A 13,784-nucleotide genomic window follows, 5' to 3' on the forward strand; every position below is an offset into this window, starting at 1 on the left:
ATGTCTGTGTGTGCGTAACAATGCATGGTAAACAAAAGCCCTAAGATCACTGAAAAATCCCCATAGAACACTTCATGATTTATTTTCTAGAATGAAGTATATTTTTAATTAATCACTTCAGAAACTGAAGCTGTCAGTGATCTCTTAAAATGACTATACAGATACAGCACACTTTTAGATTAATATTGATTTTTTTCCCCCTCCACTGCAAGCAAAGTTTAGACAATTAGCTTTCATACTAAGAAATAATTATTAAGCTTCACTTCTTTTTTTTCTTAAAAGATTATAATTAAGCCTTTTGATTGTGAGCTTTTTTTTTTTTTTGGTTGTTAAGTCCAAGTAACCAAGCAACTATGTGCAGAAATTAACCTTTTTATTATATTATGTACTTTAGTAGTAAAGCTTGTTTGAAGTGCATGAATAAAAAGTTAGTGAAATTACAGGAAGAACAATCTAATATAGCAATAATAGGTGCATTCACTGTGCATCTGAGAGGAGGAGGGGGGAAAAAAGAAGAGTTTTCACTCATTTTGGCCTAAAATGTATTCAGGTTTCCAGGATTCTGACATCAGAACCCAGATAACACTGGCTAGAACCATAGGGCTTTACAATAAAAGCTAAAATATTGACCATATGATGGCAAAAAGTCTTTATTTGCAGTTAACTTATTCTCTTCTAGCTACTCTCTGATGAAGTTGGTGGTGCTGTGGAGGATGATCTCCTTCTTCTTGACAAAGATCGTGACCGTTCAGCACTGTAGGCAACATGCTTATCATAATTTTGCATCTGAGCCTCGAGGAATTCCCTCTGTTGCTGGCTGATTGTCTGGCTAATCAGCCCAGGGAGAGCTTGGATGCTACCAATTAAAGTTTCCAGTTTAGTTTCCAGAGTAACAATTCTCTTCTCAAAATCTTCGCTTCTTTCATTTAAGTCAGAAATCATGTCATACATGATGTTTTGAGTCTGAAAGTAGAAGGATGTAAATAAAGGTTTAGAGAGACCTTACAGTACTGTAACAAGTAGCACAACTCTAGAAGGCTTTGCAAATGTTTTGCACTTCACAAAAAAAAGGATATGAGTTTTATAATAATGTCTAGTCTTATGACATAATTTTCCTTGTAGATTAAACTACAGTAAAATAAACTTCCCACTAAATCTGTTGAGCAGAAATGCAATATATTTTGAGTAGCATTTTAAATGTCAAAGTCCAAATGAATTAAAGGAAAGACCAGACACTTTTTTGAAATTCAGGTGCTGGGCAGTACACTAGGCTAAGTTTTCTGAGCAATCAATTGTGTAACCCATCAGCAGATTGATAGCTCCATAGCTATGCTTCATCTTTGACTGTTCTTGACTCTGGTTTTAAACACATTCTTCTAAGCAGAACACAAATGTTATTCATTTGCTCTCTCCTTAAACTGAACAGGTTTTCTTGAATTGGCAGCAGGAGTAACTGGGTGGATTGTTTTTGAAAGGTAGTGCAAGGAGTAAAAATTCAATTATATGCTTTGTTTTTTCTGCATTTCTCAATCTATCTTCCCTCTAAAAAACACTGGTTACAGCAAGTATATAGAGTGTACTTTAAAATGCCACAGTGGTCAGTAAAAACATAATCTGAAATGTGTTATTTCAATAGAGTGTTGCAGTTGGTTAAAAATAATGACTGAATTTCTGCCTCTTATAGACTGAGACTTCAGCTTAATTAAACCAGAATTAAAACTCAATGTAATTCAGTAGTCAAACTGGTTGAAGTTTATAAACCATCCAAAGGGAAGAAAATTAATTGAATGACTGCCTGAAGTGTAAAGCACTTCGTTATCACATAAGTGTTGAAAACACACTTCTCTGCCTTCTCTAGCATAACCCTTGAAAGAGAAATAGTCTACAATAAATAGTATCTTAAAAGTCCTTATTAGTTGCCAGAAGCATTAGAATGAATTGTATTTTCACAAACGGAAGTGTCAGGTGGTACCGTATAGGAAGAGAGTAATGGAAACTGAAGAGTTTAATCTCTGCTTTGATGTACTTTAATTTGAGGAGGATTTTGATGTAAATGAAAAGGTGTAGAAGAAACCCTTAGAAAGAGCCTTTTAATGCCTCTAATGTAGCCTCATATTAAGTTCACAGTAACTATTAAATATTGAGGTTTAATGAGAAATCTGAAAAGCTATCAGCTCATACCTCTACCTGTCTAGTTATTATTTTATATTAATGACAAATCTCAGCAACAATAAACAAGAGCTTGCAACTGAATAGCCTCTTTTACCTCAAATCAAATGATTTTAAAAAGATTAATAATGTCTTATGATGTATTGGCAAAGTAGGCAGCTATTATTCATTATAAAAACTTAAATAGATACAGACTTAAAGTTATTGAAAGTCACTGCTACATAAGACAACAGGAATAGAAAAGCTCTAATTCCAGTCTAGGTAGGGGCTGTGTACCATGGTCCCATCACAGCACAGTCACTATCACCAGATGACAAATCTCTTTACTACACAGCACTACACCACTACAACCCACTCACAGTTCAGCATTTACCATGACCACTGCAGTCACTTCAGGAGCTCTTAGGATCAGCCTCTCAATTGTGAAGTCTTTTTCAAATGTACAAAAAAATAAATAAATACAGTGCATTCAAACTTTGGTCAGAACTATAAATAAGATATTTCATTCAGTAGGTGCTACCACAAAATGCACACATATTTTCATTTGCTACAAATAACAACCTTATTAGCAATATTTGTATGTATAATGCACAGCATTTTCACTTACAAACTTTTACAGGACGAATGTTAAAACAACAGTAACTGGCTACTAACCTTTGCCAGGTCCACCAAAGTGTTAGCTTGATCGTTCAGTTTCCTTTGTTCCATTTTTACACTTCTTAATCTAAAAAGCAGAATTTTAAGTCAGATATTTTTTGTATGTTGCCACACTAGGATTTCTAAAGAGCATGCACAAACTTACAGGAGCAAATAATTGCACGGACAATGCCTTGACTACTTTGTGTAGAGTCAGAATTGTGCCTGCTACAATGAGAAGCATGCTTCTTCAACACCGCAAAAAAGGAAAGAGCAAGGAAATGTGATGTCCTTGAGAATACCATTTGCCATGGTCAAAGTTGAATTCAAAAAAAGGAGATAACAGTTTATCCAGACTACATGAAAGAAAGCCAAAACATTCCCCAAAGCCTCAGTATCGTGACAAGTAGATATAGGAAGAAACATAGAACAACTGTTTTTTTGTCATTATTATTGTAGCAATCAAGAATCTTCCCATGCCTACAAGACCAGATACAGGTATTAGCCCTGTTCTGTCAGAAATGGATTGGGTTAGCAGGTGTTTGAACCTGATGGAAATACAGTGATAAGTGAGTTTCTCCTTACTTTAAACAGAACTTCCATCTTACCAGCAGCTAAATAACCAACATACTTGCCAATACATTTGATTTTCTCAGATAATCTGTGAATCTAAACATGATTACGTTTTAAATTTACATTAGGCATTCTTTTTCAATGCACAATTTAAACAGCACTGAAAAACTATGAAAGAAGCAGCAAGGGTATATTTTTTAATTTGATGAGTACCCAGCTGCATTATTATTAATTATGCATATTCTTTGAAAGATATCAACACATGACCCTTCTCATGTGTTCCCTGATACAAAGCCCACATTCTCCAAATTAACTACCAGAGGAGTGGTTTGTAGATGTGATTTCCACAAATAAACAATTTCTCCCTTAAGTACGAGTCATTTGTTCAACACTTCAGAACAGACAAATACTTGGACTTTCAATGACTTTTCTGGTGGCTGTTCTAAGCAGGAAATAGCATTTTTCAAAAACAACACATAATTTTATAAACAATGTGTGATAAGATACCATTTCAGTCTACTAGGATGTCAAAGGCCACCCAAGATAACAATTGGGTTAGCTGTCAAATGGAAGTAAGTTTGGCAGCAGGTGAGTTGCCAATGCATTCTTTGACCATTTCTCAGTGATGGTATTCCTTTGAAAGCTAGTTTAAAGAAAGCCGCCTTGAAGATATTCCAAAATCAGAAAGTTTCTGTTCATATCTTTAGTTTACAAGCATTTCCTTTCATATCTAGACTAACTGCCATGAGAAAAAAGTTGTGGAGAAATATCATTTAAAAATATATTTTTAAAATAAATGGAAATAACTCTGTTAAGGTAGAAATGAACTGTTCACATAAAACTCTCATTCCAGTGGCTTGTTACTTCAATGTCATATGCTCTTCTTCCCCTGGAAGCTTCTTTCAGAGCACAAAGTAAATGGAAACTGTAGGAATGGTGCTTTCAGAGGCTATAATACAGAGTTTTTCTAAGGCAAAAATTATGGAGGAGTCTCCAAGGCATGGAATTGCATCATTACAGTCTCAGAACAGAATAATTACTCAAAGGTGAGCATATAAGGATTTGACTGGAGAATGACAACCCCAGTGTTTTGGTGAGCATCTCTCAAATAATTTGCAGAAAACATGTTTTTTGCTTTTCTTAAGATTCATTGACTCATTTGTTTGACATTTTAATTTTCAAATTCCAGGAAATCCATTGTTATTGTAGTAATACAAGTATGAGTTGACAACAACACGATAATTCACCACGGTAACGAACCCAACACCTATCACAGGCTGTAAGAACTTATAGGTAATGGCAAGTCTTTAGCTGCAGCAGTCAGATTTAAAGAAAACCATCAGACTTTCATTCTTGAATTCATTAAGAGAAAATTTTGATTTTATGAACATCACTTATCACAGAAAAAGATCATGATTCTGGATCGCGTTTCCATGGTAGCAATCAGACCACTGAAGTTCACAAATAAAAACTCTATTTTTTGCATGCAGACAGTGGTAAATTCTGCAAATTTAGAAAGGAACAGCTTATACAACTTACTTCCGAGCTCTATTTTCATTTTGTTGAAAAAAAAAAAAGACAAAACAAAAGAAAACAAAGTGTAAAATATACTAAAACAACCAAATGAGCACAGTGGGCTCGACTCAGCAGGGGGAAAGTCCTAGAGGGTGCTACTTCTTTCAGTCATAGCTGCCTGAAGAGTCTAACTCACTTGTATTCATGCTGAAGCAACTTCCAATATCTTCAAACCGTCCCACTGACTATCATCTAAAGATTTTCTTATTCATACATTACGTATCATGCCTTTTAATGTTACCATTTAGATGATTAGACATTCATGTTATCTAGTGTGCATGAGATGTAAAAAAGACCCAGACCAGCTGAAGGCATTTTAGAGTTGTGACTATGACTTTGAGACTGTTACCATGATCTGCTCTGGTTTCCTTTATAAAACTGGCCCTGCAGTGTCACTCCTTTTATTTCTATCTACAATCAAATGGTTGAAAGGTGAAGGAGGGGAACAAAAAAAACCTTACAAATCCAGACAGAAAGATAGAAAACCGTAAGTCAAAATGTTCAAAGATGAAAAGGGATAAAATATTAATTTGCATCCATCTACTCAGCTACAGCAGAAACAAAGGAAACTGCTAGAGCAATGGTTTCATCCACAGTGCATCCTTTAGCATATTTTATCTTTTGTTCATCTGTTTGTTTTCTTAAATACAACAGTTTTGGGGCTAGTGTCCAAAGTGCTAAAGGAAAGAGGGAAGCGATTAACATAGCTGTTCAAAGTCTAGCTGTCACAGATACAGAAAAACTACTGCTGCCACCTTCTTCACCCCACCTAATCAATTAATTTTTAATGGAGATGCAGAACAGCACTTTACATCCTGCAGAGTTCCTGAACAGTATATAAAGCTGGAGATCGAGCCTGCTGTGCTTTTTAGATTCTTCTCCGAACATATGTGTGCATACACACAGAGACACACAGGCAGAAACACGCACAGACAAAATAAATAGCCAAGTTAGAATGTTAAGGAATAACCATTGCAATCAAGGATTCAAGTCCAGCAAAGGATGCACAGGACATGCCACCCTCTCTCCCAGAACCCCTGACATTCCACTCCACCTCCCAGTCCTTTAAGCTAGACCAAACTAGGAAAACATACTTTTTACATCCACATAAAAATGTCTCAGCTTTCATTGAATTTTTATTTCTTGAAGTATTTCCACTATAGCACAGTAGCATTTAATCCTGCAAGTTTGCTAAATATAACAGTAATCAAGGTTTATAGAATACTTCTACCTTAAGCTTAGCTACCCATTGCTTTAGAAGATTGCTATGAAACAGGGAAAGAACAAGTTAGCCTAAATATACTAATATGAAATGTGTTAACCTGGTCTTTCCTTCCTGTTTTTCCAGCAAGATGACACATAGATGTTCATTTCATGATGGATGCTTGCTTCTACCTCTTCACTAGTTGGCTTAGACACAGACCTACACTCAAAAGTTATCAAACCATGAGTCTGAAATTAAATTTACTTAATTTACCTACATCTCCCCTGTATTTCATGGGAAATAATTTCACAGGTTGCACAAATGGCTGTCACAAGCTGGATGGGGACAGCAGAACAGAAAACTAGGTCCTGACCATTCCTCAAGAAGAATCCTGGTTCCTGGAGACAAAAGTCTCTCTTTTTTTGTTTGTTTTTTCCTCCTATGTAGTTCAAAGAAGAGTAATTGAACCATTGTGCAATTCTGATGATTTTGATGTACTTTATGACAAGTATGTACTACAAATGTTAGATAAATACTTATAGTCCAGCAATACCATGGTACAGTTTAATCCTACTACTGGTTGTAGGTCTCAGGCTCATTTTCACTTCCTCAGGTAGAGGGGAAGAACTCATTTCAGTAATGCCAGAGGTGCTGAAAGGTCACATGACTGTTGGCATATACTCCCATTTTCCAGAACAGATGTCAGCAGTCATAGTTGACATACCAACATTTCATCTTATGCACTGAGAATACATAGTGGGGAGATGGAGAGACAGAACTAAATTCTGTTTGGCTGTGCAATGATGCTGGATAAATACGCATTTCATTAAACACTATATACATATTCATGGGCTCTCTTCTATCACATCATTCTGATTTTAAAATATTAAAACACCTACTACAAAGAAAATGGTTTTTATTTTCTTCTGTCTATTGTAGCTTGAATCTTACTACCTGTAACCAAATGAATAACAACAAAGGATAGTTTTAGTGGTAAAGAACAAAAAAACTCAAGAAGCATGGGAAACTTCTTAAAAAACATTAACAAGTTTATATGGAGATAAAAAGCCAGCATATCTTCTACTTATTGCAGGCAGATAACATAGTAAAACCTTATCTTTGCCTTATTCTTAAGAGAAAAATCAACAATACTCTATGAAGGGAAGGGAATGGTGGGGGAAGAGAAAAGAGGAGCAGGACGGGACATGGGGACTTAGAGTAACTATGAGGGAAAAGGAATCTAACAGAGAAAATACCTTGACAGGAAAATCAAAGCAAAATAGTACTTACTGATGAATAGCTTGCAAGAATTTGCGCTGATGTTTCCTTACTTTTGCATGGTCTATCTTTTTAACCAGCTTTGTGTTTTTATAAATTAACCATGTTTCCCTGAGTACATTGGCCGCTGCATTTTTCACCTGTTTAATAAAAGAAAAACACCAAGCTGACAAAAATAGTACTGTGTTACGTTTCCACTTTTCTGGTATAACCTCTTTCTAAAGCTTTTAACGTGCTGCCTTAACTGTGGGAAGTAGGTACATCAAGAAGCTGCAGCAGTGAGGGGAGCAAGCAGCAACTGGATTAAGGGGACTGCTGAGTGATTTCCTTATTACTTATAGATGTGATATTGGGATCAAATCTTCTTGCATCCAAGAATAATTTTTCCCTCTTCAAAGACAAAGCACTGTTCAGTGATTATGGCAATATAAATTACAGTGAAGAAATACTAATGCATTATCTGTATGGTAAATAAGGGTATTTAATAGGACCATAACATTTCTCTCTTTCTTATCCTATGATTAGTACCTCCTAATTCTTTTAGGAATACAATAGCCTGTTAAGATTCCAGAGCTGTTTAAACAGGTTAGGGTTTTTTTTTGTTTGTTTGGGTTTGGTTTTTTTTGGTTGGTTGTTTTTTTTTGTTTTGTTTTGTTTTTTGTTTTTGTTTTTTTTTGTTGGTTGTTCTTTTTACATTTATCTTGTTTCTTTTTTATCATTCTCTGAGGAGATGAAAAAAAATACCTTGTCAATTAACGCGGACAGAGTTATATTTCTTAAGTGATTTCATTTTTTTTTTTAAATGTGTCTTTCCATAAAATGTTAAAGGTAAGAGTACCTACATTTCTTTTTTAGGCCCTCCAAAATTTTCAATAATGCTTGAAAACAACAGACAAATAATTTCAATGAAATGTTGATTAGTGACTATGTTACTTGCAAAGGAAAAATGTCTTTATCATTTGTCTTTATTTTCTCTCTCTCCAGCTTTACATCATTCCAGTCACTGCAGTGTCAGAGGTAAGTCAGTATCTAAATAAAGGCACTGCAGGAATGTCACGCAATGGCTCTTCCCAGCAAGAGGTCCCCACCTGGTTCCTGCAAGTGTTGGAGAACCTTGGTCCTCTCTTTAGTGGGAGCACACTCATGTTTTAGAGAGCTCATAATCTCTACTGAGCCCTTGCACTTCCACAAGGTATGGTTATCTCCAGACTGTGAGGAAAGCTCTCTAGCACCTGCATAACTACTTGTTGTATGGGCCTCTCAGATTTGTTCAGGTGGTTTGTTTTCTATGTGCTTCAAGTTTGATGAGTTTGAAGCTACAAAAGCACGACTTGGATAAAGTATTAGACTTTAGATTTATATGAAGAACAGACGAACAAAATAAACTTTAAAAGTTACAAATGAACACCAGACTCAAAATATGGCAAATCTCTACAAAACCTTTTTTTTTATCCTGAAAGACATTTCGAGCTCAGCTTCCAGATTACGCTAGAAGAGTGACTGTGTTAGGAAGGGACAAATTGTGTTTTGCAGTCTAGTATCAAGACCTTAACTGACTGTAGTAGGTGTGTAACTCAACAAGATCAGAAAAACACCTCATGTCAGACACCCTTTATACCTACAGAACTGCCTTCCCACTCATCCTTAGTCTTTTCCCACTGTCACTGCTCAGAGGAGATCCAGGCTGCTAGTGGTAACCAGCACAGAAATAAGAGAGCCAGCATAACCAGAGCAGTGTGCTGAGAAACACAGCATATGGAGACATGACACAGCTCTCCACAGTGCTGAGGGAGCTGTGTCGAGGCAGCCACCCTCCTCCTCGCCTGGAGAACAACTATTGTCTCCATCTCAGGCACTGACATCCCTCTGCACTCACAGTAAGGAGAAACTCTGCATGAGTTACTCTTGTGGGTACCTTTGTCTCCACATTGGCTCTTCTCAATAATGAAGATTAAACAAGTTAAGTGGACTGTGCAGCTACTACTCATTTTCTTGATCTCTCAACACTGACCTGTCTTATTTAAGTAAAGAAGAATTTCTACTGCCCTGTTTGATGCATTTCCTTTCATTTAAAATATTTTTATAAATACTAATGATTTTTATTTTTTAAAAAATAATCTCTTCTAAAAATATTATATACAAATATCTTCTAGGGCCCTTTAGTACTATGGGTTGCTAAATAAGCCCTGCGTTGAATACAAAAAACAACTGGAAAGACTGTCTTCCTCACAAACCCTGAATATATTGTTTGCTTAGAACATCTCTCATAGCTTGAAATTCTTAGATGTATCGGACATCTAATCTATTTTAGATTAAAAAGAAATTATATTCTTTTCATATGCCACACAAAAAGTTTTAGTTTAATATAATAGTCTAATTTCACTGCACTTAACTGCTGGTTACACCAATTATCTTCCAGCTACAAGGAATCTCTACTGAATATTCAAATCCTCAAAAGTTTCTGAGAACTTGAAGTTGACCTCAATTCAGAGGAAAACTTGCGGCATTCAATTTCTAACTTTCAAAATCCCACTCATGAGAAGTTCAGCAGGAGAACCAAGCAGGAGACTGCTTAAAACAAATGCAGAAATAAATTAGTACACATTTCCTTTTCAGTTGTGAATATAAAGTGTGACTTACTCTTTTAGTTAGCTGGGTGTCCATCATGAAATTATGCACATGTTTTTCAGCTTTGGTAAGTTCTAACTTCCTTGCCACCACAGCTACCACCAGTGCAGTGCACCCAGCACCCTGGAAACAATAAAACAAATCCCCAAGGTGTTACTACTGCGTTTTGCGGATTTTTGAGAGCAAGTTTCTCCTTTGCTGTAGAAGTATGGTGGGCATCAGGTGATTCATCCCTGGTAAATACAGTGAACATGCTACAGCTATTTTATTTCAGAGTAATATGAAAAGTCAGTAATTACAGGCTGATAAATTGTCAAAGCACCAAAATAATTAGTGAGCAACACCATTTGGAAGTTCTGCCTTTTTTTTTTTTTCTGCAGGGGTTGAAAATTTGAACATGTCCCATTTCTAATGCATAAACAAAGGGGGTGATCAAAACAGCTTTTAAAACCCAGAATATTAGTAAATAAATGTAGGATATCCTGTTCTTAAAAATTTTCTCAAGGTTGCAGCAATTCCTAATGAAGAAATAAGATTAGATTAGTATTTAGCACACACACACAAAAAGAAAAGTTTTCATAGGATTTTAGGGCCTAAAAACAATAATAAAATTAGCACTTAATCCCCTTACTGTATTTTCCTGTTGTTCCATAAGTCTTTCAGGGATCTTTTCCTATACTATTTTTGCTTATCTTATTACCATTTAAAATAGCACACATACATAAGACCATTTATTCAAATCTTGGATGGAGAAAACATCAATTTTCTAATTTATGCTGTCTATATGTATGCACATTCATGTATATACATGGACAGGCATGTTCCCAACAGGACAATGCCAGTAGGTGCCTGTCCCTTTGAAATGACAGTTGTCTTTATCAGCATCACAAATTTACTTTTTTTTTTTTTTTCTGGAGTGGTGAGAAGGAAAGGAGTCTAAAATGAGCCAGGTAGTAAGAAGCAGTGTATATTATACACATCTAGAGGTATAATTACTTTGCATTATTTATAAATTCTGCTGCCCTAGTATTTACTTTTTTACAAACAAATCTCTACAAGCTGTTTTTAAAAAGGTATAAAAATCTCACTGAATATACAAGGCTGTGTTTAACCTTCTGATTCAGTCCAATCTAATTGTCATTGCACTTGTGTCAGTTACACTCCAATACAATGCAATCTCTCGCTGCACATTGAGGTCTACCACATCATTTTCATTCTCAGAGCTTTCTTCTACTCATTCTGTATTTCTCCCAAAAATCTATTTTCTCTCTGTCTCTCACCTCTATAACTGCCTTACTGTCTCCAGAAAATACAGAAGAAATTTCTTAATCTAGCTTCGAAAATACAAAATCCATTAACAAATCCATAAAGACTGCAAAATAATTAACTCATTGGAAACCTTTATTCACGTAGTGTTCTCAAAAAAAATGAATCTTGTCTCTCTGTGTACTTACTGAGGTACACAATGAATTTTGTGAAAGCCTCCAATTAATTATTTCTCCATTCCCCTGGTAGATTGTTCCAAGAAATCCATCTGCTCCCTCACAAGCACCTAATTCTCTGCAATCAGTTGTCACCTACCAAGGCTTCAGCTCTCAGCATTCCCTCAGATAAGTTCCTTGTAATTTTCCTGCATTTCCTGCTTCTCTCCTGTCCTCAATACTAAGCCTTCTAGCTTAGCAGTTCTCTCCCTCTGTTCTCTAATGCTGTGTAAATAGAATTTCGTGGCAAGTTATCTGAAGTCTTGCTCGCTCCATAAGACAAGTCAAAATGGGGCTAAAAGTTCCTTTGCTTCTCTGGTTCCCATTAACAGTTAAAAAGGAAGAAGACAGCCCAAGTGGCTCAAGGCTAAGCACTGCAGAAATCCACCCAGCCTTCTGAGAACAGTACTAGGCAGGACATGCTCTAACATATGCACTACCTCCCTGGGAAACAGACAGAACTCTTTAGGTCTTCTTCTTCCTTTCATAGGAAATGCTAATAGGCAGAAGATTTCTCTGTGTGCAAATAAATTAATAAATTATCCCATACAATACCAAGAAAATGAAGACCAAAGCAGATACCTTTTGGTCCAGGATGCCAGAATCAGGGCCAGATGCTGATTTAATGACGTAACTGGAGTTCTACATGCTTACAGTAAGAGCGCTAAAACGGAGCAGCTTATTAGTACAAACCACACCGGTACGAAACAGTTGCTTATGCAAATTAACTGGGGGAGTGAAATACTGGAGCATCCTTTCCCAGTCCTTCTCAAAAAGGCTAGAGGAATGGTGAATGGCAAAAGGAGTTTGCTTTGAGGTGAAGGTGTTCCAGACTCTGTGATTAACTCTCCTCCTTTTCCAGAGCGACAGTTGTTAAGGCCCAAACCGTGTTCAAAACAGTTACTTTATGTCTCACATGAAATCTACTGCCTGCAGCAGCACAATACTGTCATTGACAAGCTATGACAACCACCGCTGTGGGGTACATGCACTCCTATCTTCCTCATCTCCAGAACAGCTTATTGTGATGGCAAGGCATCCTAGATTCAGTTTAAAACTCCTGGTTTTGTGGTATATGATGGGATCTCAGGATATGAAAACGAGCTCTCTGTATTTCTGCAAAAGTCGGAAGTATTATACTATCTGCATATTTACAGGTAGTAAAATTTACATTTTGCAGTATCTTGAAGGAAAAGAAATTACTCTCATAATAGCATACAAAAATTAAGGAAATTCCACTTAAATACATGATGCTAACTAATACTTTATGTTAGTACTCTTCCACAGTATATACCTCTTCCTAAAGAGCTCAGCATTGCTAAAAATACTAAGAAAGTGAGAATGAATCAAAATTGCAGTAATTAAATAGAAGTGTATATATATATAGTGTATATATATAAAAATATTATATAGTGCACCAGCTACTTATTTATTAAAATTACTTAGTATAAGTAAAAGCACCATAATAATTATTTCAACTACAAGAACCATTTTTAAGACATTTTCTACAAATTCTACAGAGTCTTATATTTAATTATTGCATTTTATAATTTCCAACATCATTCCTTTTGTCCTGTTTTGAAGTAAGTAAATCACTGCTTTAAGCTCTTGCTTAACATTCAGGGGAATTATATATAATACAAAGAAATTGAAAAAGGCAGGAATGTGTACATTTTTGAGTATCAAAGCAGCAATTAATTCTATTTGGAATTTGTAGTCCTTAGTCAGTCCCCTATCGACCTCTTGCATTACAGAGTTATTGTAATGCATTTTGAAGCTGCTCGATTTTAAGGGCACTTAGGACAGAAATTATTACAACACATGCAGTGTAAGCAAATTGGTCAAACCAAGGTTAAGGTTTGACTATATTGCTCATTTGGTCCATTTAATGGAAACAGGCAATAACAGAATTGACCATCCATTAATTTGATGACCATCAAGTACTCTATGCTCAAGTGTTTGCCAGCAATCACCAGTTTTAAAACTTGATGTACCTGAATTTTTCTATTTTTCAGAAATCATGTAGAATCACAGCCAACTATCTACTAAAGCAGGAGAAGCCCTTAAAAATTACTAAAAATAGGCTTCTTTAAAACAACAAGATCAGGACTCCACTGATGAGTTGAGCAATGCCTACTTCCTATTTGCAAGGTTTGGAAGATGAAGCACATGAATCTCACCCTGAATGCACAGCATTTCTTGCCTGATGGGAAATTTTGCATATTAATCTACAGAAAACG

General features: G+C 35.9%; 1 protein-coding gene across 2 annotated transcripts in view; it reads right to left on the reverse strand.

Moving 5' to 3' along the window:
• Nucleotides 1-274: 274 nt before the first annotated feature.
• KCNN2 (potassium calcium-activated channel subfamily N member 2) overlaps nucleotides 275-13,784 on the reverse strand; it is a 71,871-nt gene continuing 58,361 nt past the window's right edge. The window contains exons 6-10 of one of the 2 annotated variants that reach the window (XM_027906468.1): nucleotides 10,076-10,186; nucleotides 7,448-7,575; nucleotides 4,918-4,926; nucleotides 2,824-2,893; nucleotides 275-963 (exon numbers count right to left, since the gene is read on the reverse strand). In XM_027906468.1, coding sequence (XP_027762269.1) covers nucleotides 676-963; nucleotides 2,824-2,893; nucleotides 4,918-4,926; nucleotides 7,448-7,575; nucleotides 10,076-10,186 — 606 coding nt within the window. In that variant the 3' untranslated portion in view covers nucleotides 275-675. The remainder of the gene's footprint in view (nucleotides 964-2,823; nucleotides 2,894-4,917; nucleotides 4,927-7,447; nucleotides 7,576-10,075; nucleotides 10,187-13,784) is intronic. The other variant, XM_027906551.1, reaches the window with a different exon arrangement.

The sequence above is a fragment of the Empidonax traillii genome, unplaced genomic scaffold (assembly GCF_003031625.1).
Source record: "Empidonax traillii isolate 1590-97213 ecotype Southwest subspecies unplaced genomic scaffold, ASM303162v1 scaffold3:size4013460, whole genome shotgun sequence".
NCBI lineage: Eukaryota > Metazoa > Chordata > Aves > Passeriformes > Tyrannidae > Empidonax > Empidonax traillii.